This window comes from Protopterus annectens, chromosome 9.part0 (genome assembly GCF_019279795.1).
Source record: "Protopterus annectens isolate FY-2018-M chromosome 9.part0, PAN1.0, whole genome shotgun sequence".
NCBI lineage: Eukaryota > Metazoa > Chordata > Ceratodontiformes > Protopteridae > Protopterus > Protopterus annectens.
The window spans coordinates 849,154,333-849,180,534 of NC_056743.1; the positions used below are offsets into that span (position 1 = coordinate 849,154,333).

The 26,202-nt window shown below is 38.7% G+C and overlaps 1 protein-coding gene across 7 annotated transcripts in view; it reads right to left on the reverse strand.

Annotated features, from left to right (window-relative positions):
- Nucleotides 1-26,202, reverse strand: part of RGL2 (ral guanine nucleotide dissociation stimulator like 2) — a 791,449-nt gene that overhangs the window by 308,755 nt on the left and 456,492 nt on the right. For all 7 annotated transcript variants that reach the window (XM_044083541.1, XM_044083538.1, XM_044083537.1 and 4 more), the window contains 2 exons: nucleotides 3,002-3,217; nucleotides 2,182-2,285 (listed from right to left, as the gene is read on the reverse strand). In XM_044083541.1, the coding sequence (XP_043939476.1) occupies nucleotides 2,182-2,285; nucleotides 3,002-3,217 (320 nt within the window). The remainder of the gene's footprint in view (nucleotides 1-2,181; nucleotides 2,286-3,001; nucleotides 3,218-26,202) is intronic.

Sequence of the window (26,202 nt, forward strand, 5' to 3'; positions counted from 1 at the left end):
GAATGTTCTTCACAGCAAAAATCAGTGATGTGGATAAGATTACAAGTAGAGAGAAAGACCTTTGCAAGAGTGCCTACCTCCAACAGCATGCCCTCACCTGCATGGAGTTCATTTTGGGCTATGTGTCTGGAGTAAGGTTGAACAAAATAGTTGCTAACATACTGTAAACAGGAGAAAATAAGACAGACTGGGACATGTTGGCAAAAGCAGGAAATGGACTAAACTGTGACCAGACACTATGATGCCAGAGTAAAAGCCAAAAAAGACAGATTTTCCATTGCTTGATGTCTGATTAACTTCAGAATGTCTAAACTTGACATGCCACATGCTTTCGTTAACTCTAGGAAAACATGGGTCATACTTTTCTGCAGTACATCCAGGTTAAAAGGCCTGTAATTAAAAAAAAAATATTCTGATTACAGAAGAAAATATATAAATCCTATGATAATGTCAGGTGCTTTAAGTTACCTGAAAGCCCTGACTGCATACATACCTTTTCACCTCTTGTATACAACTATTAATCAGTGTTAGTTTGCAGTTTTCATATCAAAGTAATCCCACCTTTACTGCTGATGTTCAGCATATTATGGTGTGATAGTTCTCAACCTCTTAGCACAAGAAATCCAGACAAAGCCAGAAGTAATGGGGGTACAAAGGCCCCAAAATAGGAACAACTTTTAAATATTCATTTTATAGACTTATAAAATTAATAGAATAATAGGTTTTGCAATAGCATAATACTTCTCAAAAGTATGAAGTCTTGAAATTCAAATGCCAGACTTCAATCTTCAATGATTTTGCAGAAAACAAAAATGTTATGAGGAGGAAAGCAAAAATATGAGTAAAAAAATCTGAGCATTCTGCAAAAACTGGACAGTTAAGAGGTTCTATGTGGTGCAAGTGATCTATCTGCACTTAAAATTTCTCACATTCTTATATCTGCTCCAGCTGCTTCACTTGCTATCCTTAAGAAATCAGATCGGTTACATAAATGAAGACCTGCTTATTTATATAACCTAGACAGAAGTAGGGACCACATCACTGTCTTAAGCTTGCATAATCCCAGACCTTGTCCTCTAGTACACATTTACATCTAGATATCTAGTATCTCAAGTGTGGACTGCATCTTAGCTTCCTAGTCAAGACAGTTCAGCAAGAAGCCCCATAGACTTCCCTAGAATGAGATCCTCTGCTTTAGAAGCTGCCTTTACTGTCTTCACCACCATACCCTAGAAATAAATTTCTCCACAGCCCACCAAGTGGACTATATCTGACAGACTGCTCAACTCAGATTTCTGCATGATATACTTTTCTGTATGATACCCTCTTCTTCCAGAATTTTGCTACTGAAAATACCTTCCTGAACAACATTTTCTTTCTCTGCTCTCCTCCAATCTCACACATATACATAGAAGAAAATGCATCCACAGACATACCTGAACACACACATTACATTTTTTATTTACTTTTTTTTTTAATTTACAATTGCTAAACATTGCTCTTTATCAACTGTATAAAATGATGGCCATTTGCTTTTTTATCCAAAATAGACTTGTTTTCATACCATGTATTACTTGTACATTAACACCCTGCCGGAGTATGTTTTCTCTCCAATCAGGGTGAAGATGTGGAGGCTGCCCATTCTCTAATACATGCTCTGCATGTGTGAAGTAGATACATTCCTTGCTGTTGATACTAAAAGGGGGTATTCCACACCTTATTTCATGTTATTTTATATACAACAGTATATACCGTCCAGTCTCTGACAGTTATTATTTTCCTATCGTTCCACTGGCAAGTTCTCAGTTTCCTACTTTTTATACCTCAGATAGTGAAAATGTCTTATTGCCTATACAACTAAGTGGGGTAACTCACAAAGTTTAGGAGAGATCAAAATAATTAAATTACATTTTTATAAAATGTGACATTATTTTACCTTGAACAGTCTTCGGGAAAAAGGACATCTATCAAAAAAGTACAAAATTAACACCATACCTCACAAAGCCTGATATTTAATAAGCATGAAAAGAGATTCATTACATGGGATTTCAAAGTAAAACCTATTTTTTAACTTTTGGTTTTGCAGGTTTGTGTTAAGATACATTACAACAAAATGTTTTCAGACAACTGCATTAAAGTCATATTTAGTAACTTCACTCCATCCACTTTCAGTAATCATACCGTGAGGTTTCATCCCAAGTCTTTTTCAGACGATGGATTGGGTTTGACTGCAGGGCAGAAATGATGGCAAAGAGCGAAGAAAAATTCTTCAGGGCTCGACACTCCTGTGACAGGAAACAAAAGGAGACAGACCTGAGATAGCCCTCACATTGCAAACTGTTCTTCTGGCTTTCAAAAAAAAAAAAATATATATATATATATATATATATATATATATATATCTATATACCTAAATATTCTCTATGTAGAGGATGGTGCTGATCATTCTAACTGAACTGTGACATATATTTTTGTTATCATACAAAAGCCTTATTAAATATTCATATAATTTAGATGCAGTTATTGATTGTGGAATGTGTCCAAAGCCTGTGCTTATCTAACTTTCTTTCTCTGTACACAAAATGTACAGTCAGTAAAGTTAGCTGTGCTAAACTTATAGCTGAACAAGGAGCAAGCTTAAAACATATAACTTAAGCTTGCAAACACTGTCATCTTCACTGATGCCGCAGCACCGGCATATGGAAACAAATAGTGGTCAGTTCATAACAATGCAGTTGGAGACCTCCTACCTCCTTAACATGATGTAAGCTTAGCTACCTGGTTCACACTAACATCTACAAGGTCTCTGTGGCTAAGCCTCATAATTATCTCAAGCCACAAGCCTGATGCTAAAAATGACCCTGTGTAGACTATTCTGGTGAGGTCTCCAAAGGAGTCAACTCTAAATGGTTGAATCTCTGCAATTAAAATAAATTACTGCTAGTTGTTATGTAGTGCTTTGCTGTGTACATTAGTAACCAAATATATTCTAGTTACGTACCTCTGCCACCTTTATCCACTTCTCAAAGATGCGTGCCCGCTGTTGGGGACGAAGAAGGGGATTGCCTAGACAAGAACAGATAACGGCATTTGTAACTTTGTTAAACTGGCGTACTGTGGCCCTGATGGTTGGACATAGGTGCTCCTTGCCTTTCTTGTCTCTTTTTGACCAAATGGAGCCAAGACAGTGATATGGAACAACCTTCAGGAACAGTTCCTGCACAGGAGACAGAGGAGAAGAAAATTTTGTTAAATGAGATCAATGCAGAATTAAAGAAAGACAGGGTTATGGAAATGAGAGGCAGAACAGACAGGGATACAGACTGTCAGAAGCAGAGATAAAACACGCTGGATTAAAGAAATCAGTTAAGCAGAAAAGACAGAGGCAGAGAAAGCATAATTAAAATTTTATTACATGTACAAACATCAGAATAGGTGAAATACATGACAAAATGTAGGGATATTAAATCAGGGAGGTTTATTACTTAAATAACATGATTGATATATTAGAACTAGAGCTCGGGCTTTGTGACAGGTAGCTGTTATTCAAAACTATGGCTACAAGAGACCTTAAATGTTTATCACAATTATTTCAAACTTTTATAAATCCAGTTTTAGAATATAATACAGTCTTTAGTTATTTATTTACTTATTTATATATTTACTGACCAGGGAGGCACACCGGTCCAAAGACTTTTTTCAAGCATGACTTGGTCCAAAAGGCGCAACGTTTTTATGAAAATTATAATGCAATCAAGGACAAACAAACAGCATGTGTTCTAAAGTTCTACAGTTCATTTAGGCAGAAAGCAAAGAAAATAAATATGTACCTTTTTGGTTACATTTTGCATTTATTAATACACTTGCTGTGAATGATAATTGCTTCTTCTATTAATCTGCAGTATGGATTTACACTTTTCACTTTACATAAAATACAAGGTGCCTCTAGTATGCTAGATTCTACTCTGCTAACACGTAATGCTGTAATCACTGTGTAGACTCTTTTTCTGGTTTGATTTTCACAACTAGGCCCAGGCAGTGACACTAGAGAATAGTTTAATCTAGTTATCCCCTGTATACAGTTTTGAGGCAAAAATAGGAGAGTCAACAATCTTCCAGAGCCTGAGTTTCCATCATGGGTGCTGGTGAGCTGTGACAAGGATCACAGTTGGCTTGATGTCTGACCTATCATGTGTTTGTGCATTTCTGTAGTCTTATCATGTGTCTTCCACTAGGCAGCATTCAGTGAATCATATTACAGAATCTCAAAGAAATGATGGTTGTCCATAAAATACCTTGTCTCCTCTCTGCTTATACCACAACCCAAGTGACCAGAACTGTCCATATTATCAAGGCCTTTGCCACAGCTGTTTCCATGGTAAAAATGGTGAGTTTGAAATATTCAGTGTTCCATACTGAGCCCTCATGTTAGGCTAAAGAAAAATGCTAAGAGAATACTAAGAAGGCCTTCTTTTAATTAGAAACTGTTATCTGAATTAGCACAAAGAACTTAGTCTTTCTTCCACTTTGTCCACACCTTGAAGGAGGAAGGTCAACTCTAGGGTTGCCAACAAATTGTTTTTCTCACTGCCCCCAACACCAATTTAGATGGCACCTAAGACACAAAGACGTGAAAGAGAGAGAACATATACTTTTTCGGTATATGCTGCTTTTATAGCTATTTCCTGCTGCAGAACTACAACTAGGTCAACAATATTCTTTTTATCTTTTTCTTGTAATTCCGACTATCCCTGAATTCTTCTCTGACATGTACAAAGAAACTTTTTGTTTGACAGGAGTAACAGTAGTGCAGAAACTGAGCCATTCATAGCACTGGTGACTGATGTTCACATGTGAGTACAAGGGTTGGCAGGAGTATGTCAGTAAAATGGGACCTTCATATTTAAGGAAGGTACAATTACCATCCTCAGAATGTGAAACTCCCCAGCAGTACCCAGTCAAAAAAAAAAAGTACAAAAAGAAGAAAATGCAGATGTGTTCCCTTTACTTCCTCCTTCAATTAAGTTTAGCATACTAGCTGGAGAAATGGAGAATCATGCACATAAAGGGCTCCTCTAAACAGCAAAACCATTTTCCATGTAATCTTGAAAATAGTACTTGCATGTCTAAACCAGGGACCTTTACGATGGGAAGACGTTGAACAATATCTGTGAAGTGGCAGCAGGGCAAAGTGTGTGTGTGTGTGTGTGTGTGTGTGTGTGTGTGTGTGTGTGTGTGTGTGTGTGTGTGAGTGAACTGTTTTCCATGTCATCTTGAAAATAGTACTTGCGTGTCTAAACCAGGGACCTTTACGATGGGAAGACGTTGAACAATATCTGTGAAGTGGGAGCAGGGCAAAGTGTGTGTGTGTGTGTGTGTGTGTGTGTGTGTGTGTGTGTGTGTGTGTGTGTGTGTGTGTGTGTGAGTGAGTGAGTGAGTGAGTGTGTGTGTGTGTGTGTGTGTGTGTGTGTGTGTGTGTGTGTGTGTGTGTGTGTGTGTGTGTGTGTGTGTGCGCGTTCGTGTGTGTGGGTACTTCCTTGCTCATCACTGCCTTTTGAATTGAGAAAATCAGAAAACTTGGCGTGATTAAAAATACTGATAAACTACTGTTTTCCTAGCTTCCCACTTAATGTGCTATCATTCCTACTGCTTAATATAAACACTAGTTCATTCCTACTCAAGGGCTTTATAAAGAAAAATAACAAATCTGTTAGGTAAAATGGCTCAAGGGCAGAAATGCATGCTGTGGACCACTAGCGGCATCTGAATATATAATGGTGCAGAATGTGTAAAGATAAACATTAACAGAGAAGGAAAGAGATTAAAAGTGCACTACAGATACAGATGCAGAGTGATGTTGAATAGCTGAATATGATACAGGAAAGAACAGCATCAGCAGGGTCATAGCTGTGGGTTGGGGAAGGGTGGGAGATGCAGCAAAAGAAAACATGATGACTGAAGCCACAGATGTTCTAACAACAGGAAGTCTTAGGGCAGGCAGATGAGATACTTGAAAAAGAGGAAATAAAAGAAAGGAAGAAACAACAGATGGACAATGCAAGAAGTTGTATATGATGCTAGATATATGTAAACAGCAAAAAAAAACCCCTCATTTATAAGCAAAATGTTCAAGCCTAAAATAATTTCAAAAATGGTAAGCAATAATAAATGTAGGGCAGGGATGATGCCTAAAAAATGCCACGACAGGAACAGAGGAAATGGAATCATTATATAACACATCTGGAAAATGTACATCAGAGCATGAAAGCAGTCAAGTGCGGATGAATTAATACTTGCAAGTTACAAGAAGTCATTCACTGTGGCATTTGTGTGTTTTTGCTGCATTCCACTGGCACTGATTTATACCCACTTATGAACTGTAAACAAGCAGGTGTGCCACAAGACAGCCCTTCAGCCTTCATATGAAGGGAAAGAAGGGAGTGACACCTGCCGTGTCATCCTTCCTCATCATTAGTGGTACGGTGGCACTATAACAGCCCATCAGTATCTAAACTCCCAAGTGCTGTAGCTGTTGCATGTAAACCATTCCAAACCACCATACAACCTAGTTATTCACAACTGTGCACCAAGTTCTTCCCAGTGCTGTAGAGCTGAGTATAAAAATGAAATAAGTACTGTTTAATGCACGCTTCGGTGAGTAAACCACGTATTTAGTGTATCTATGTATGTGTAGGGTGGAGTTGCGCACTCATACTTTTTTTTAAACACCTTTATTAAATTATCACTTAAGATATAGGCAAACGTATTAACAGAAAAGAAGCCAAACCATTTTAACATTTTTCCATTTAAATACAATAAACATCACATAAATTTCCTTTGCTACTATCAGTCCAACCTTACAAAAAAATTGCTGAATTCCTGCCTTCCCTTAAACCTCACTCCTCTTCCTAAACATTATTATACAAGAATAGTTCCCACAATTTCCATTTACTTCTATGTAATTTGCTCCTACCCTTTTCTAAAGATGCCTCTTCCTGTTCTTTAATGTCTTTTATAATATTCAATACTTCAAATACAGTTAGTAAAGACTTTGATTTCCATTTTCTAGTAATTGCTTTTTTGGCAGCCAACAGAATTAAGTTTAATAAGGCCTTACTAAGTCTAGGCAATTTAGATTGTGTATCCCAGCTCAAAAGAATAATTTCCTTACTTACAGCCATGTGCTTGACCAATATTTCTGATACAGTACTCTGTAGGGAGTTTTTAAATTCGTCCAACTCATTAAATGTACCCAGTAACCTCTTTCTTCTCCATCACACCTTCATTTGCTAATTACTTGAGAAAAAAAATCTTTGGAGCTACACACTTGTACCTTAATGGATTTGAATAGCAGACATCCCAATACACAGAATATATCCACTGGGTGCTACTGTTGCATAGTGCATCTCTTCTTATTTTTTGTTTTCTGCTAAAGCTGCTTTACAATTCATTACTGACACACAGTCACTAATGAGTTTAGGCCATGCAACAATTTTCCATAGTCAGTAATTTGAAGCTAGCAATATTTTCTCTGCTGAAGGTGTTTCCCTCATTCCTTACTCCCTGGCTAAATGTAACTAAACCCACATATCACACAAACATGAAGATACCTCACGAGAGGGCAACGGATACTACTATTTTTAGCATTAGTAACTACAGAAAATTATACCGTTTTCTATCATGCAGCAGCCACACAATACATAGAGTGAAAGTGGGGGATAAAGATAAGGCCTTGAGGGGGATAGTACTCCCTTTGTACCAGCAATGCTCCTAAATACATTACCTTGAATGATTATAGGAAGCCCACTGCACAAAGGCCATTTTATTTATTTTATTTTATCTAACATTTGTTTACCAGGAAAGTCCAACATAGACACAGCCCATTTTCAGTGGAGGCCCGGGGAGAAATGCTCCAAACGCATGTCTTTGGAATGTGGGAGGAAACCGAAGCACCAAGAAGAAACCCATGCGAATGGAGGAAGGGCATGCAGACTCACCACAGAAGGCATCCCAGCTGAAAATCCAACAAAAGAACCTCTTGCTATGAGGTGACAACACTAACCACTGCACCACTGTGCCGCCTGCCATGTTCCTGAATAGCTTGCCATCGAGGAGTATAACAAGCTCACTGCACAGAGGCCATGTTCCTGAATATACTGCCATGGAGGAGTATACCAAGCTCACTTCATACATGTTCATAGGTTCAAATGTTCATATTAGGCAATCAATTGCAAGACTGTTTCGGGCCTAGTCACTGAAGATTGCTTATCACTGTCCATCAGGGACTTTGGGGACTGACTCAGGATAAATTTGTGGTTACCTAACAAAGCCTCTAAATTAGGTTTAAAAAGAGGCAAGAAGCAGGATTTGCTTTGTTTGATATGGAGTGAGAGCTTTTTCCAGAGGTGGGAGATCCAGTGATGGAGGTATCGGTCTTGCTAGAAGACTTTGTTTACATTGTGATGTAGATTTAGATCTCTAGAGCATGTATTTGTATTGTTTGCAGTTTGACACACATGTAGAAGGTCAAGCAGCTCGGGGTCATCTGCTTTCATGTAGACAAGGGAAAAGTCTCCGTAGAGAAGTCAGTAAGAGACAGAATAGAGTGACAAAGCTTTCAGATATTATGAGCAGCTTAGTGTGCTCACACCTGTGACTTCTTTTTTGTTTGGTGAGAAAATGTTGACGTTTTCCTAGTTGAGCCATGTTCTTAGATAAGTAAATGCCTAAGTGGCACTATATTCAATTATTTGTCTAATATGCATGGGATGGAAGGAGAATGTAACTTTCTTGTACCTGGAATTCATTACTTAAGTGATTAACGTGGCATAGGTAAAAGTACTTTCTAACTACAGCTGATACATAGTAGAGGAAGAAAAGCTTATTGTCCACACATATGCTCAGGTCTCTGATGACATCAGAGGAGTAGCAGGCTCAACCAATGCTATGTGCTGGTCTGAGAACTAGCAACCCACCCCCTCAGCTCTTTCTCTCATTTCAGTTAAAAAAAAAAGAAACAAAAGAAATACTTTCTTTTAAACTGGAGCAAGCAGTTGCTACAGATTATACCCCACACAGAGTGCTACAGCACTCAGGTTTTTGTTTTTAAAAAAGAAACAGTTTTATAGGTTTATAGATTAGTACTAGGCTACCTGCCTTTGTGAACCATTTTAAGTGTAGCACCTTTTGTCTGTAAAGTAAACACCTTACCCATTATGCCAACTTCCTTTAAGCATTATAGCAAAATGCTTGCTACAATGTAGCAAGCAGTTGCAAAAGTTAAGACCCCACAGATAGCACTACAACAGTCAGGTTTGACCGCAAATGCAACTCCAGCTTTTAAAAGCAGGTATGATTAAAAAGCAGTTGGGATTGGTTAATCATGCCCCCTCAACACTTTGTGCCAAGGGCAGTTGCCTCCTAATCTATCCCTAGTTACGCTACTGGATGACAGTATTAATTTGGAGTTGAATGTCATTTATATGGTAGTGGCAGGGGTGTTCTTGTTTGACACAGTACAATGCCGCATTTTTTTTATTTTAGTATGAAACTCCATGGCCCAGACACCATGAATTTGTATAGGTTAAGCCCTCGTGGAAAATATGTGTGCCATCTGGGATGTTTATGACAGCTCTGAGTGTGTAGTCATTAGTAAACGTAGTCACCCAGAGGTCTTCCATGTCAGCCTGTACATCAGTGAAGAATAAGGTGAAGAGCAGTGGTCACAGAATGAACCCTTGGAGGGGGGGGTCACCACTGGGAATGAGCCTTTTTGTGGAAAACATGCAACTATCGTAACAGAATAAGGTCTGTCTGTTATCTATTTTGTTACCCAAATGAATTATGCAGGGATGCACTTTTAGTTGGGTTTTATCAATGATTCCTGAATGTTATAGTGTCAAATTCCTTTACCAAGTTCAGGTAGGTAATGTGTATTGACTCACCTTTTCAAGGCCTTCAGTGATACTATTAAAGAATTCTACAAGGTTGAGAGGGCAGGATGTGACCTTCACAAATGTAAACTGATTAGAATGGAGGGATTGCAGGATACCAATATCATTGTTTATAAATTCCATGATGATATGTTCCATTACCTTGCATGTGATGCTGGTGATGTTAATTGGTCTGTAGTTCCTAGGGTCAGTAGTTGGGCCACTTTTATGAAGGGGTACCATTACTGTTGTTCTCCAGGCTTCAGGAACATAACTGTTTGATAGGCTGACATTAAATAGGCCTATGTGGAAGTCAGCAGGGCAGTATAACCCAGACAAGAAAACAGACTGGTATGTTGTACTGACCCATAGCACTTATGTTCTTTGTTTTGGAGGAGGAAGCTATTGCTTGTTCTGTTGTGATTATAGGGGGAACACTGATGTGATGGTGTGAAAAGTCCAAGCTAAATCCTCCAGGTTTGAATAGATGACACCATCAGAAATCTACTCAGTGAAATGAGAGATTCCTGTCATCACAGAACAAAGCTTTATGGCTATCTTTATAGGTGGTAGTCCTATTCAACTTATATTTAGCATTTGATACTTTGCATTAGTTCTCTGTTTTCTCTTTTGAGACTGTTTTTAGAGTAGTGGGATCTGAAGAGTTTTTTCCTCTTGTTATAGAATTTGCTAATGCTAAGATTCTACCGCATGTGTTTGTTTATGAAGTTGACATTATATTTGTGACAGATTGGAAAACACGCCTTAATGCAGAAGTATAGGTGGGAATAAAAATCTGTGGGGTATGCATCCATTTTAGCTAAGGAATTGTCATGTGATGAGGAGCTTTAAAATTTCAAAAGCATTGGCATGTTGGAAAAGTCTTTGAAGACAGTGGGGTTTCTGGGCATCTTCTGCTGGAATCATATGTTTCCTGTATGGAATCTTATCTCTTACACTATGGCATGATGATCATGTTTGACCAGTGAGGAGATAATTACAGATGAAATGTATAATGGTGCCATATCTGTGAGGACCAGAACAAAAAGTATAGGCTCATAGTAGGGGTAGCCAGTACAATGATGTAGGGATTAAATATTGATGATATACAGAAACTGTCATGCATATTTATTTTTGTGATGCATGTTTGCCAGTTAATAGATGGATAGCTGAAATCTCCCAAGATGAGTGTGTTTGCTCAATGGTTAGTGATTCTAATTCAGTGAGGTAGTCTTCATAGACTTCATGTATCTTGGTAAGGGCTCTGTAGCTAGCCATCATATGAAGGTTTGCTGTACGTGTAGTTTCCAGGGTATGCACGTGCATCCTAGGCTGACACACACTGGATACCCATTGAATGACACCAGTAATTTAGCCAATTAAGTGAAATATCTTCAGTTTGTACTGTGGCATCATTCACAGTGATAGTAATATACTGTTCAACACTAGTTTCCTGACAACACTGGTACACACTCAGATAGCTCAACCACAATCTTCTTAAGACGCTCCAGGGAGGTACGACTCAGGTTGCTCTGTGAGCAATGACCATGTTGTATGGAGATGAGAGTTTAGGGAGCTTCTACTTCTGGCAACTAAGAGGAGGCTGACTGTTACCCTCTCCTTGCTTAGCCTGGTTTGTGGTGTATCAGTATGCCTCACTATGGAGTCACCTATGAATATGACATTGCTATGTAGCATGGAAGTGCCCGATTGCCTATAGAGGATGGGCATGCCACCTGGGTGATATGTGTCATGTTACTAGCAGCACTGCCATATGACCTGCTGTTGGAGTTTGGGTGCAAAAGTATGGTACGCTGGAGGCCTCTGAGGTTATGATAAGGACCTTTTTAGTACCTTGGTATATGTGAGTATAGTACTGGTGCCATGGGTGTGTGATTTCTGACATCCACTTAGTTGGAGATGTTAGTATTTGTACTCCACACATACCGAATCAGTGCTTGGTAACACCAGCAGGTTGTCACATACAGAATCAGTGCTTGGTAACAACAGCAGGTTGTCACATACAGAATCAGTGCTTGGTAACAGCAGCAGGTTGTCACATACAGAATAAGTACTTGGTAACAATAGCAGGCTGTCAGTGACCTAAGGCCATCACAGCATTGTCTCGAGGAACCTGGTACTAGTTGGCTGCTGACAGATGAGGTAAGGGAAGACTGTATTTCCATGGTCTGCAGGTGCAATGAGTATAGGGGGATTATATGACTGCTGGGTAGGTGGTATGAATATTTTGCAACCACAGTACTAAGAGCTAGTTTTGCAAAGTTAATATTATCTAGTTCTTTCCAGCAGAAAGAAGCTATGGAAGTTTAGCTTTCAGATGTGTCACCTATAAATGCAGACAATTTATCAAGATTCTAAGGTGCTAAAGTTCTAGGTTCTGTTGCTTTTAACTATGGACTGTTTACTGATGATGATGCCTGACATACAACAGCAGTAGCTGATCAGACTCTTCTGGAAGGCTCTGAAGGTGAAAATGTAACTACTGTCTAGTGTGGGTTACTGCATTGTTGCATGTAGCACAGCATGGCACAGCCTTGCCTGAAGGAGGGGACAGACCCATACTGCTGCCAAAACTAAATCAACCACAAAAGTACCACAACATTATTGAAAATACATCAAACACAAAAGCACCTCAGCCAATCAAAACACTGTGATAGCAATATAAAGAAAATGCATGACTAGGAAATTGCAGTTCTTCCTGCTCTTACCAGTTAAAAATGCAGACTGTTCAGTATGTTTTCAGCCAGTAACTCTTGTACACTATTAGCTCACATGTGCTTAGTGTAAGTAAAACAGTTAGTTCCCTGACTGTGGTGAGATCAGGTAATCCAAATCAGGAGTCATAGAAAAGCTGAGGCATGCAGTGAGATACAGCCCTGCTCAAACAAGGGCAAAGCTGCCCAATGTTGCCAAAAAAAATCAAACACCAAAACCCCTCAGTCATGGAGGATTACAACAAACCAACTGTATAGAGGCCACGTTCCTGAATACACAGCCTATGGTCACATTTTTTTTAACACCATTAGATGTCAAAGGGTTAACCAAGAGTACAGGGTCAAACAATCAAATGGCCTGCCTGACTTGATAGGGAGAGGAGGGGACAGACATCCTGTAGTGATCACATTCTAAAGTACACCAAAACTACACAGTAAGCCTGAATCACTACATATATATATATATATATATATATATATATATATATATATATATATATATATATATATATGAAGGAGAGTTCATCTGTCATTTACATGAGTGTATGCCACTCATCTTATGTTCGTTCATTCTGCCATCAGACTTATAAACAGAAAAAACACATTGATGTCATCAATGACTGCAACCAGCATAAATGATAAACCCGTGATAAAGCTAAGTCTGCTAAAACGTAATAGCTACAGTCCAAAAAAACAGCAGCTTAGCAACGTCAAAGTCCTTTATTACAACACAAAGCTTTTGGATATTCAATCCTTCTTCAGTGTGATAATAAATAAGATACACAACCAGTTAAATACATTTCAACATGTTCACAAGACACTACATAACCAATCAAAAAACACCATCAATAAATCAATAAAATAGTTAAAATTATAAGTTAAAATAATATGAGTTATTTCAAACATAATTGTTTCTGGTTTAATGCTGATCATTTTATTTAACCTAGGTTTATGGTCTGCTTGCAATTGCAATATCCAAGCAAAGCATATTCTTTCATTTCTAATTTATTGTCCATATCACTGCCTCTCAAATCTTTAACAAGTACATTAATCACTCTATATAAAAAATCATGCTGATTCCCATTTTTAATTATATGCTTAGCTAGTGCATTGTTCAGTATATTTCTAAGAATATCCAATTTATGTTCAATAATGTGATCTTTAAGCTTTCTGCATGATTTGTCTACATAAAAACACTTGCAGCTTTTGCAGATAGCTAGGTAAGCAATAAAAGTAGTGTTGCATGTTGCAACACATTTAAAATTATACATCTTCCCTGACGTAGGATATATAAAGGTAGGATCACTACATATGGCATAGCAACAGTTAAAACAAGGGAATGTACCTAATTTATTAAAATTCTGACACTTTCTAGTAAAGGTCATATCTTTACAGCATAAACGACTCTTCAAATTAGGGCAGTTTCTATAGGCAAAGGAGGGTTTACTTCCTAAAATTCGATCAAGATCAGGTAAAGCTGCAAAATAGGCCAATTATTTATTATAATATTTTTGACAGCATTAGTGCACCTACTGTAAGTTGTTACATATCATAAGACAGGGGCTTTAGTTGAAAATATGCTGGAACAAGCACCACCAAAAAAATAAGGTTTAGCATTCACATCCCTATATCTCATAACATCTTCCCTTTTTTATCTAACATCTCACTGTTATAGCCCCTCTCTTTAAATTCAAGTGTCATATCATGCATTTGAGTAATGCAGGCTTTAGCCTCAGTATTCAACCAACTTTCTCATAAATATTGACTTTTAACTATTCTCTAAAAAGTATGTTGAGCATGCCTGCTTTTCCTGTGTAGATACTTGTTTTTGTGCATTTCTTTCTTATAACTACTAGTACTAATTGCAGAACCATTGTAAACCAATTTTACATGCAGAAAATGGATCTCTGTTGTGGATGAATTCATTTCAAACTTTAAAAAATCAGTAGTCTGATTCAGGAAAACAATAAATTCAAAAAGCTTCTTCATTTTGCTCCATGTTTGTGGGCCATTCCGTACTCCTGCTCCTTCACATCTGTTCTTGGAGCACCCTCTGTATGGATTCTAGTTTGTTTTTGAAACTAACATCTTTTTTTGGTGAACGAATGTGCCATCAGATTGCAGGTGTAGCAATGGGTACTCCCATCGCTAACACTTATGCTAACCTTGCATTGAATGAATGGGAAGAAATTTTTGTTTATAATGCGCCTGTAGAATTTTATTTTAGTATTAAATTCTACAAGCGCTTTGTGGATGATGTATTTTTGATATGGCATGGTCAGCATGAGAAGTTTGTTGAATTTATTGTCTTACTGATTTTTTTAAAGTTTGGAATGAATTAGTCCACAACAGAGATCCATTTCTTGGATGTAAAATTAGTTTATAATGGTTTGGGAATTAGTACTAGGATTTAGAAGAAAAACATACACAAAAACAATTATTTACACAGGAAAAGCATGCATGCTCAACATACTTTTAAGGGAATAGTTAAAAGTCAATATTTATGAGAAAGTTGGTTGAATACTGAGGCTGAAACTTGCATTACTCAAATGCATGATATGACATTTGAATTTAAAGAGAGGGGCCATAACAGTGAGATGTTAGATCGTAAAAGGGAAGATGTTATGAGAGATAGGGATGTGAATGCTAAATCTTATTTTTTTGGTGGTGCTTGTTTCAGCATATCTTCAACTAAAGCCCTTGTCTTTCGATATGTGACAACTTACAGGAGGTGAACTAATGCTGTCAAAAATATTATAATAAATGTTGTTGTGTCTTTCGGCTTTTCCCGGTTAAGGGTCACCACAGCGGAACTCTGGTCCGCTAATGATTGGCAGTAGATTTTTACATGCCGAGTTGCCAGCCCTGACGCACAACCTTCAATGAAGGTACGCCCATTCACACATGTCTCCACACAGAAGATGCTCTAGTTGAGAATCAAACAAGACAACGTCTTACTGTGAGGCGACAACGCTACCGCAGCACCAATTGGCCTATTACAGTTTCTTACTCTTTCTTTAAACTCTTCTACATAGTCAGCATTTTTCTTATGTTCAATGTGTTTATAAATGCTTCTCCAAAAAGTATCTATTTCTACTTTTCTGACTGTGTTTTTATTGCTTTTGCTTTGTTTTCCAATTCTCTATTAAAATCCTTCTGGGTCATCAATGAATTGCTTGTTTTTTACTTTTGTTTTGCACATAAGTTCATAGGTTTAAAGGTGAGTACTAGGCTATTTGCCCTTGTGGGCCATCTTGAGCCTAGTCAATTTTCCTCTCAAAGGTGAGAATCAAACCCTGTACCTTGCATTTGTGAGGTAAACACCTTAACCATTTTGTCACTCCCCAGTACTGTATTTATCTGCATGTCTTTCTACATTTTTTCTGCCTGTGCTGATATTTACAGTTTATTATTGAAAACAGTATACAATAAATCCCAATCTGTTTTAATACTATGTGTTGCTTTTACCAGATCTAACTTTGCAATAATGTTGATGATCTGTTCCCTTTACTGTTTTCTTCTAACAGCAATAGTTCTTTTCTTAATTGTTGTATAGTTTTCTCTGTTCAGTTCTTCTATGGCTGAATTCTGTTTTTTCCCTCCCATTCCTTTGTTGTTCAAACATTTTACAGTAACACTTTAGCTGTACAATAGTATATCCTATTTATTTCTGTTATATCAAATGACTTTTTCTTACTAGTCATAACTACTGTCTTAAACTGTTTTACCAGTTTCCTAAACTTTGAGTCTTACTTATTTTCTGTAATCTGTTTCTTTCATCCACCTTAATATGCCTGTCTAGCTTTATTAAATCAAGCAGGTCTTTCTTCTGGACTAACATCATCCTCTTTGCTTTCTGTTTTCTGCTCTTTCCTTTGCTGTTCATTTCTAACTGGGCTTTCATTTGAATCTACCTACAGAAAGTTCCAGAACATTGCCCTGTAGCATATCTTTTTCACATGCATCATGCTCCATCAGCTCCTCCTCCATCTGGGGCATCATTAGTTCAACATGTTGCAATACTGCCTGTGTAAGAGTTTTTACTGTTTCTTGCTTTCTCCATTACTGTGCAACTCCAACTGGATTTTAGTTGGAGTCTCCTACAGAAGGTTCCAGAACATCTTCCTGTGGCATGTCTTCTTCAGATGCATCCTGCTGCTGTTGCTTTTCCAGGCAAGGACTCATTGTCCCATCTTCTTGCAATTTTTCCTCTGTTGGAGTTTCCAAAGTAAATCCTTCACTTTTCAGATGGCCTTTCATTTCAATTTCTATTTGTTTAATTTCCACCTTGCAAAGCTTCTTACTTTTAATTACATTCAATTTTTGTGTTCATTGTGAAAGAGTGGAATTTTGGATGCAGATCCTTAAGGAGAATAGCAACAGTCATGAAGAATTTTATATTTTTATATGTGCACCCAGAACAGACACCAACCTAGTTAACAATAGGAAAAACAATACTCATACCTAAGAGCGAACTTGCAAGCTATCTTAAAAACTACAGACCAATAACTTGCTTTCCGTTGATGTATAAGCTATACAATGGAATTGAGTGGCTGTGATGATGCAGGGTTTAGCGTTGTTGACTCACAGCAAGAGGTTCTCTGGTTCGATTCTCAGCTGGAGTGCCTTCCGTGCAGAGTCTGCATGTCCTTCTTGCGGTCAAGTGAGTTTTAAAGACTTGCAGGTAGGTGCGTGCGTGTGTGTGCGAGTGCCTTCTGTGAAGGTTGGACGCCGGGCTGGCAACTTGACACTGTAAAAACCCTACTGCCAATCAATCTGTGGACTGGTGATCCACTGTGGTGACCCCTAATGGAAGAAGCTGAAAGACATTGCTTTTTGCTAACAGAGTTTATAGTTATTTAGAAGAAAACTCAATCATGGCAATAGAACAAAAGGGTATTAAAAGAAAGTCATATGGAACAAAGGATCCTTTGCTGTTAAATAAAGTCATAATGTAGAACTGTAAAAAGGCAGAGAATCTAAGTATGACATGGACAGAATACAAAAAAAATTTGACAGTACTCCACATTCATGGATAAAAGAGTGCTTAAAATGTATAAGATACACCTTACACTGATCAATTATAGTACAGCTACCATGAAACAGTGACAATCAACTTTGCAGTTAAGCCTTGATAAAGGCCAAATTATTATTCCAGGGATAAAATTCAAAAGGAGATATTCTGGGTGACTGTGTCACTATTGCTCATTTGTCTTGCCCTTAACCCATTAAGCTGCCTACTTAACAGATTATGTCATGGCTACAATTCGACTTCCAGAAAACAACAAAGTGTAAAGACTTCTCACCTTCTTTTTGTGGATGATTTAAAACTGTACAGTTCATCAGATGAGGAACTGAAAGCACAACTGCAAATGGTCAAGACTTTTTCAAATAATATAAGAATGTCATTTGGTCTTGATACATGTGCAGAAGCAACCTTTAAAGCAGGAAAGCTGCAGCACCAAGAAAACATCAGACTGGGACAGGAGTGTGATATCAAATAACTTGACCTAGAGGAGCGCATAAATATTTGGGAATTGATGAAGGATCAACAATAAAACACGAGCAAATGCAAATAAAACTTAGTAAGGAATATCTGAGAACACGAAAATTAATACTGAAAACAACACTGACATCTAGGAACAAAGTCCAAGCTAGAAACTAATTTGCTCTTCCTGTCCTAACTTATAGTTTTGGGGTGACTGCCTGGCTACCAAAGGTGTTGGATCAGCTGGACAGCAAAACAAGAAGAAAATCAGTGCATACCAAGAGTATATATAGCCTCCATTCTGAAGGAGGTAAAGGCCTCCTCAAAACTGATTACATGTACAGATCTGCAATAGTGATACTGCATACATATCTGCTGGCCTCACAAGATCCAAGCATAGTGAAAGTTTTAAAACATGAGAAGAAGATATCTAAGTTGACTTCCCTGCTTAGTTTAGCAGAAGCATATTGGTGTCAAGCAGGAATAGAAATCAAACCAGAAGTAGATAAAAATCAGGCAGTAACTTTATGTGCCAAAAAACAAAAAATATATTATATGGTGAAAGATCAGATGAGAAGGCGTGAAAATGTGGAAAAAACATAAATATGGTTGCAAATATAGAAAACTCATGGAACAACCTCATGTTAATCAAGATTGAACATAGAAATGGAGATGAATTTAAATCAAAAGATGAAAGGTTAATATTGGTGGCCCAAGATAGTGGACTACGTATACGTTTGTTTATAAAGCCACTGAACATGTGGGAGAAACAGACAAATGTAGGTTTTGTAAAACAGAATTGGAACCAGGTGCACATCTTGTTGCTGGGTGTGATATGCTAGTGGCCGAAGGACTGTATACTGAAAGGCAGAATAATTTAGCAAGACTGTTGCTTTGGGGGCTGTACAAACTTTATAATATTGAAGTAGCTGAAAAACCTAGGAAACATGAGCCACAAAGCATTAAAGAAAATGATGACATTTATCACATGGGATCACCTATTACCAACAGTTAAAAAATAGATGTAAGAAAACCGGTTCCCTATCAGAAGCCTGAAACACTATAAGCTTGAAAATCAAAATCCTGAAACCAAAAGCCTGAAAATTCAAAATCCTGAAACTCAAAATCCTGAAAACACAAATAATGCTAATATGTCACTATAAAGACACTAATATCTACCAACTGACCCTGACCCTAACCCTAACCCTAAGGTCCGTCAATATCGCACACTCACCTGACCCGCGCCCTAACCCTAACTCACTTAAACCGCCCCTAACCCCAATATTTGTCACTATTGCATACATGCCTGACCTGCGCCCTAACCCTAACTCACTTAAACCGCCCCTAACCCTAACATAAAACCAACCGCACACTCACCTGAACCCAACGCATGACCTAACACCACAGGGCTAATAATAGCAAAGCCACAATGACGTCAGTATGTCCATTTTGTGTTTTCAGGATTTTGGGTTTTCGGGATTTTGAATTTTCAGGCTTTTGGTTTCAGGATTTTGATTTTCAAGCTTATAGTGTTTCAGGCTTCTGATAGGGAACCAAGAAAACCACATACAGTTGCCCACAAAAAGAAGGCAAAAGTTGCATTGATCATTGAAATTGCTACACCCAGCGACTACAGTGTCTTACCTACAGAGAGACACAAAGTCATAAAATACCAGGATTTGCAGGTAGAAATGAGGGCAATGTGGAAGAAGGATACCCAGACAGTCCCGACAGTAGTAGGTGGAAAGGGTCTTATAAAAAAAATTTACAATCGAACTTAGATATGTTACCAATACATGTAACACTGTATGAATTGCAGGAGTCATTACTGGGCACATTGCGAGTGCTGTGAAGAGCACTTCTGACTTACATTAAAGATTGAAACAATACTAATTTCATCTTTAATCAGACTTTGACTTAGGAAGGGAGTCCATTCCTGTCATGGTATTAGAAACCCAAAAGACTTGAAGAAATTAAAAAAAGAGAGCAATAATACATTCATAAAGTGGCAGAAAGGGCACTATAAACTAAGTTACTACTAGAATGGTTAAAGGAGATAGGGATGACTGCAATTATGGGTACAGAGAATAGGCAAGAGGGGGCTGAAATTAACTGGAAGAAGCTGGCAAAGGAACCAAAGTATTAGAACAAATAATTAGAGAGGAAAAGGTAATAGAATGGGAACAGTCTAAGAAGACATTTGCACTGTACGCTAGAGATTGCCTTCCCTACCAGGGTCTGATTTCAGAGTATAGGCAAAGAGAAAGGAAAAGGGGTACCCTAATAGAAAGGGTCTATATTAGAACATCGAAGTTTCAAAACTTCGAATGTTCTAATATCGACCCCTATTCAGTGAAAGCTGAAAATATTGACGCAACAGAAAACCAAATTTTTTCCTAGGGAAAGAATTCGGTTGTCCGTTTCTGTTGCTTCGGTACTTTCAGTGCTGTGGTGGAAAGTTACGGGTTGCATTCAGGTAAGTGTGCGATTAAGTGTGGGTTAGGTTAGTTAGGGTTAGGGTGTGGGTTAGGTATGTGTGCGACTGTGTGGACATGAGGGTTAGGGCGGGTCAGGTGAGTTAGCGTTGGGGCACGGGTTAGGTATGTGCGCGACTGTGTGGACATGGGGGTTAGAGCGGGTTAGGTCAGTTAGGGTTAGGGCGCGGGTTAGGTATGTGTGCGATTGTGTGGATGTGAGGGTTAGGGCGGGGTAGGTGAGTTAGGGTTAGGAAGAGGGTGAGGGGAGTGTACGATAGTGATGGACCTTAGGGTTAGGGTTTGGGTTAAGGTAAGTGGATACTTAGTGGTGTGTGTATAGTTTAGTGTAGGGTTAGGTGTAAGATTTTAGGTGTATGTGTGTGGATTGCTGTTTGTTTGGTGTGCTTGTGTTGTGTGTATGGGTTTTGGAATAGCAAATTTTTTCCCTAGGAAAAAATTTGCTGTTCTGTATGTTCGATGTTTTAAGCTTTCACTGAATAGGGGTCAATATTAGAACATTCAAAGTTTTGAAACTTCGATGTTTTAATATAGACCCAATAGAAAGACCTGCACTGGTTGAGTGTACAGCAAAATCTAGAACAGAAGCTGCTGTTAAAATGGGATAATTATTACAGCATGTAAAATATTGCACAATAACTACAGGAATCAATCAGAGGAGGCCAGAAAAGACTGGGAAGAGAGAGATGAGAAAATCAATTCACAAAAAAACAATGGAAGAATATATGTGTAGCACCCAAATATGCAATAAAGTCTAGAAGATTTAGGACTTTTTACTTGGAAGTGTTAGCATAGATATTTGTATACCCCAAATAGACTCCAAACAATTTTTCCTCAGGTAGAAGGCAACTGTTGGATGTGTAATCAGGAAAGAGGAGGTACCTGGAAGCATTTGTTTATTAATCAGTTGGTAGACTTTAAAAATTCCTTACAGAGAACTGTGCAGGCGTAATGGGTGAACAAATAACTGTAATTAAGGATTTTTTTTTGAGCTGGGATACAGGATCTGAACTGCTTAGACATACTAATGCCTTATTAAGTTTAATTCTGGTGGCTGTCAAAAAGCAATTACTAGAAAATGGAAATCAAAGTCTAAACCAACCAAACTTGAAGTACTGAAATTTCTAACAGAGACAAATGAACAGGAAGTGGGATCTTTATAAAAGGGTAGGAGTAAATTACATAGAAAAATGGAAAGTGTGGAAACAACATGTGCAAAAAAATGTTTCTGAGGAGGAATACGGTTTAAGAGAAGACAGGAAATGAACTTATTAATATGGTTTGATTATTTTTATGTAAATGTAAATTTGTCTATCTCACAAGTGCTAATTCAATAAAGCTGTAGTAAAAAAAAAAATACAGGTGTCGTCATCACCTGCAGATCCATTTCCTGTTGTACTGCCATCACTTCCACTCCTTCCAGATGATACTTTATACCAGGGACATGGTATCCAAGTGCACGGCTTTGCATTTGCTCCCTTGTCACCTTGCTGCATGCTTATTTAGCATTTCTAAATTCCTCACTGGACTCATCCACCCTCCTCCTCTGTTGCACCTATCTTTGTAGCAACAGCAAAGATGATGATCCCATCCTCAGTTCCGTCACATGTCTAAGGATAACCCCTGCAGTACTTCACTAAACACCTCTCTAATTCCGGATATTGGTCCTGTGACGCCCGTGCCCTGGCCCAGCAATCAAGGAGCCTCAATCTTCACCACTAACACCAGAGAGGGCATCTCATATGAGAGGAAAAGGATAACAAATACACACAGTAAAGTGCAGTTCCCTTAAGAGCACACAGAGATCACAGGCAGTCTGGGGCTTGTCGCTCCCTTGCTCACCAGGTCCCCAATAAGACTCCCCACTGGCACAGCTATAGGGTCCAGATCTCAGTCTAGCTGGCAAGCTAACCTCCAGTACCCTCTCTGTCCAATCAGTGCTTCGTGTCCCTGCCCAAGTAGCTGACACAAACACACACTTTGAGATAAGTATTTATACAACTTCACAGACACTCCTGGGAAAGGCTGACACAGATTCTCCAGCTGTGCCCCTTTACCCAGACTATACGGTAGTAATTACTGCCACCACCAATTAGTAATTATCAGCTACCCAAAGGCCCTTAAAAGGGTGTCCAATTATTACTGTGCAATATTATTATCCAATAGTAGTGTAACATAAGCAATCAAGGCTTATTGGAAGTGCTTAGTGCAGGATCACTTATAAGCATGCAATGTACTCTAGAGCTTAAATTATCTCTACATAAACCAGCCACAGTTGAAAAGGGTTTAAAAATATTTAATAATAAATACTAAAAACACAAGACAATACTACTATACCACAGTGCCATTCAAGAGTTCAGAGATCACACAGAAACTTAAAATAATTCAGTAGTACAATTCTGACATAACAGCAAAGGAGTCTAATCTTTTCTAATTTCCTAGCTATTGCTTCAAGAAAACACACTTCTAAGATAACTTACTTAAGAGAATAGGCAGTGCTGAGTTAGATGTCCAAGATCAAAATGCTTAATAATCTCTGGTTCTCACTGTTTAAATTGAAACTGCAGTTCTGCTAAACATTACATCATCTTTTACACCTTCCTGGTTCCCAGGCCACACAAAAACTGCATTTACATGCTTTTACACTTAGAGCAATAAAGGACAGTCCACATGTAAATTCTGGTTATTAACTTTAGCCTTAAAACAATAGGCAAGAAGCCTTCATCTAGCTGGACCAGAGCCGAATTGTAAAACATCAAAGGCAGCCATGAAATAATTTTAGTTTCAAAGGACTAACAAGAAATGCTTGACTAGTTTTCCTTACAGCAGATGGCAATGTTGCTACAATATCTAGTTCCTCAGTCTTGGTCCTACAGTCATCTTTCCAGTTTCCCTGTCACCCTCTTACGTGAGACTGAGTCAAACTCCTTGCTAAAATCCAGGTAGGATACATATAGTGACCCCCCCTTGTTAAGTCCAGTCATAAAACTGGTTAATGTTTTACTGGCAGCTACTTCTGGCTGTGAACCCAAGTATGTGCTCTCTTGGACACTGCTGTCCTCTAGAAATGTTACAGGTCTTCCCTTCAGGATTTGCTCTATGACTTTCCCCACCACTGTTGTCAGGCTAACAGGCCTGTAGTTCCCCAAATCTTTTCTGCTCACAAAGGTGCCAGAATTGTTGTCCTCTAGTCCTTTAGTGGGTCAGAACTAGTCAGGGACAGTAATCTGCTGAAGATCATTATCAGGCGATATGCCAATACACTGGCAAGATGTCTCAGTACTCTGGGAGGCAGCCCATCTGGCCATCTCCCTTAGAGCAGCCAGTTACCTCTCACCCTCCCCTGGTGTCCTGCCACTACTCTCCCTATTCTGATGTCCTGCCATTCTCCCAGGTGCCATCCTTCTGTGCTTTCCCTTGTGAAGACTAAAGCAAACTAATTGTTCAGTACCTCTGCATTTTCCATGTATCTTGACATCTTCCCCCATCTCTACTTAGCCTGTCCAGTTCCATCCCTTGCATTCTTCTTTCTGCCATGTACCTAAAATGACCTTGCCTTCTTGATCCCTTTTGTTAACTCCATTTAAGCTTTAGCCTTTGCTGCACTTCTTTGTTGATTTTTTTGCTAGCCTCCTTGTATACTGTGTCTCGTCAACCACCCCCAGCTTCCTCTGTCTCTCTGTGCATGTAGGGTATATAAATTAGTAATGATGCTGGTAAAATGTACATAAATTAGTAATAATGCAGGTATAGGGTACATAAATTGGTAATGATGCTGATAGAAGGTACATAATCTAGTAATGATGCTAGCAGGGGGTACATTTACGGATAATGACGTGGGCAGAAGGCACATAACTTGGTTTTGATGTGAGTAGACTGTACAAAAATTGCTGATGATGCTGGTATGACTAGCAATAAAAAAACTACACACTGGGTCTGAATAAAATTTTTATATTATATATATATATATATATATATATATATATATATATATATATATATAAAATGTAATATATATTCTTTATATATATTATACTATTACATATATATCATCATCTTCTTTTGGCTGTTCCCGTTAGGGGTCGCCACAGCAGATCACCTGTTTCCATTTCTTCCTGTCCTCTGCATCTTGCTCTGTCACACCAACCACCTGCATGTCCTCTCTCACCACATCCATAAACCTTATCTTAGGCCTTCCTCTTTTCCTGTTACCTGGTAGCTTCATACTTAGCATCTTTTTCCCAATATACTCAGTATCCCTCCTCAGCACATGTCCAAACCAACGTAATTGTGCCTCTCTGGCTTTGTCTCCAAACCTTCCAACCTGGGCTGACCCTCTAATATACTTATTCCTAATCCTGTCGACCCTTGTCACACCCAGTGCAAATCTTAACATCTTTAATTCTGCCACATCCATCTCAAACTCCTGCCTTTTTGTCAATGCCACTGTCTCCAACCCATATAACATAGCTGGTCTCACTACCCACTTGTAGACCTTCCCTTTCACTCTTACAGGTACTCGTCTATCACAAATCACTCCTGACACTCTTCTCCACCCACTCCATCCTGCCTGTACTCTCTTCTTCACCTCTCTTCCGCACTCACCATTACTCTGCACTACTGACCCCAAGTATTTAAACTCATCCACCTTTGCCACCTCTACTCCTTGCATCCTCACCATTCCTCTATCCTCCCTCTCATTTACACACATATATTCTGCCTTAGTCCTGCTGACCTTCATTCCTCTTCTCTCTAGAGCATTTCTCCATCTATCCAGGGTCTCCTCCACCTGTTCCCTACTCTCACTACAGATCACAATGTCATCTGCAAACATTATAGTCCACGGGGACTCTTGTCTGATCTCGTCTGTCAACCTGTCCATCACCATTGTAAATAAGAAAGGGCTCAGAGCTGATCCTTGATGTAACCCCACCTCCACCTTAAATGCATCTGTCACTCCCACCGCAGACCTCGCCGCTGTCACACTACCCTCGTACATATCCTGTACCACTCTTACATACTTCTCTGACACTCCTGACTTCCTCATACAATGCCACAACTCCTCTCAAGGCACCATGTCATATGCTTTCTTTAAGTCTGCAAAAACACAATGTAACTCCTTCTGACATTCTCTGTACTTCTCCATCAACACTCTCAGAGCAAAGATCGCATCTGTAGTGCTCTTTCCCAGCATGAAACCATACTGCTGATCACTAATCATCACGTCCCTTCTTAACCTTGTTTCCACTACTCTTTCCCATAACTTCATGCTGTGACTGATCAATTTAATCCCTCTGTAGTTACTACAGCTCTGTACATCACCCTTATTCTTAAAAATCGGTACCAAAACACTTTTTCTCCATTCCTCAAGCATCCTCTCACTTTCCAAGATTTCATTAAACAATCTGGTTAAAAACTCCACTGCCATTTCACCTAAACACCTCCATGCTTCCACAGGTATGTCATCTGGGTCAACATCCTTTCCATTCTTCATTCTCTTCATAGCTATCCTTACTTCCTCCTTGCTAATCCATTGTACTTCATGATTCACT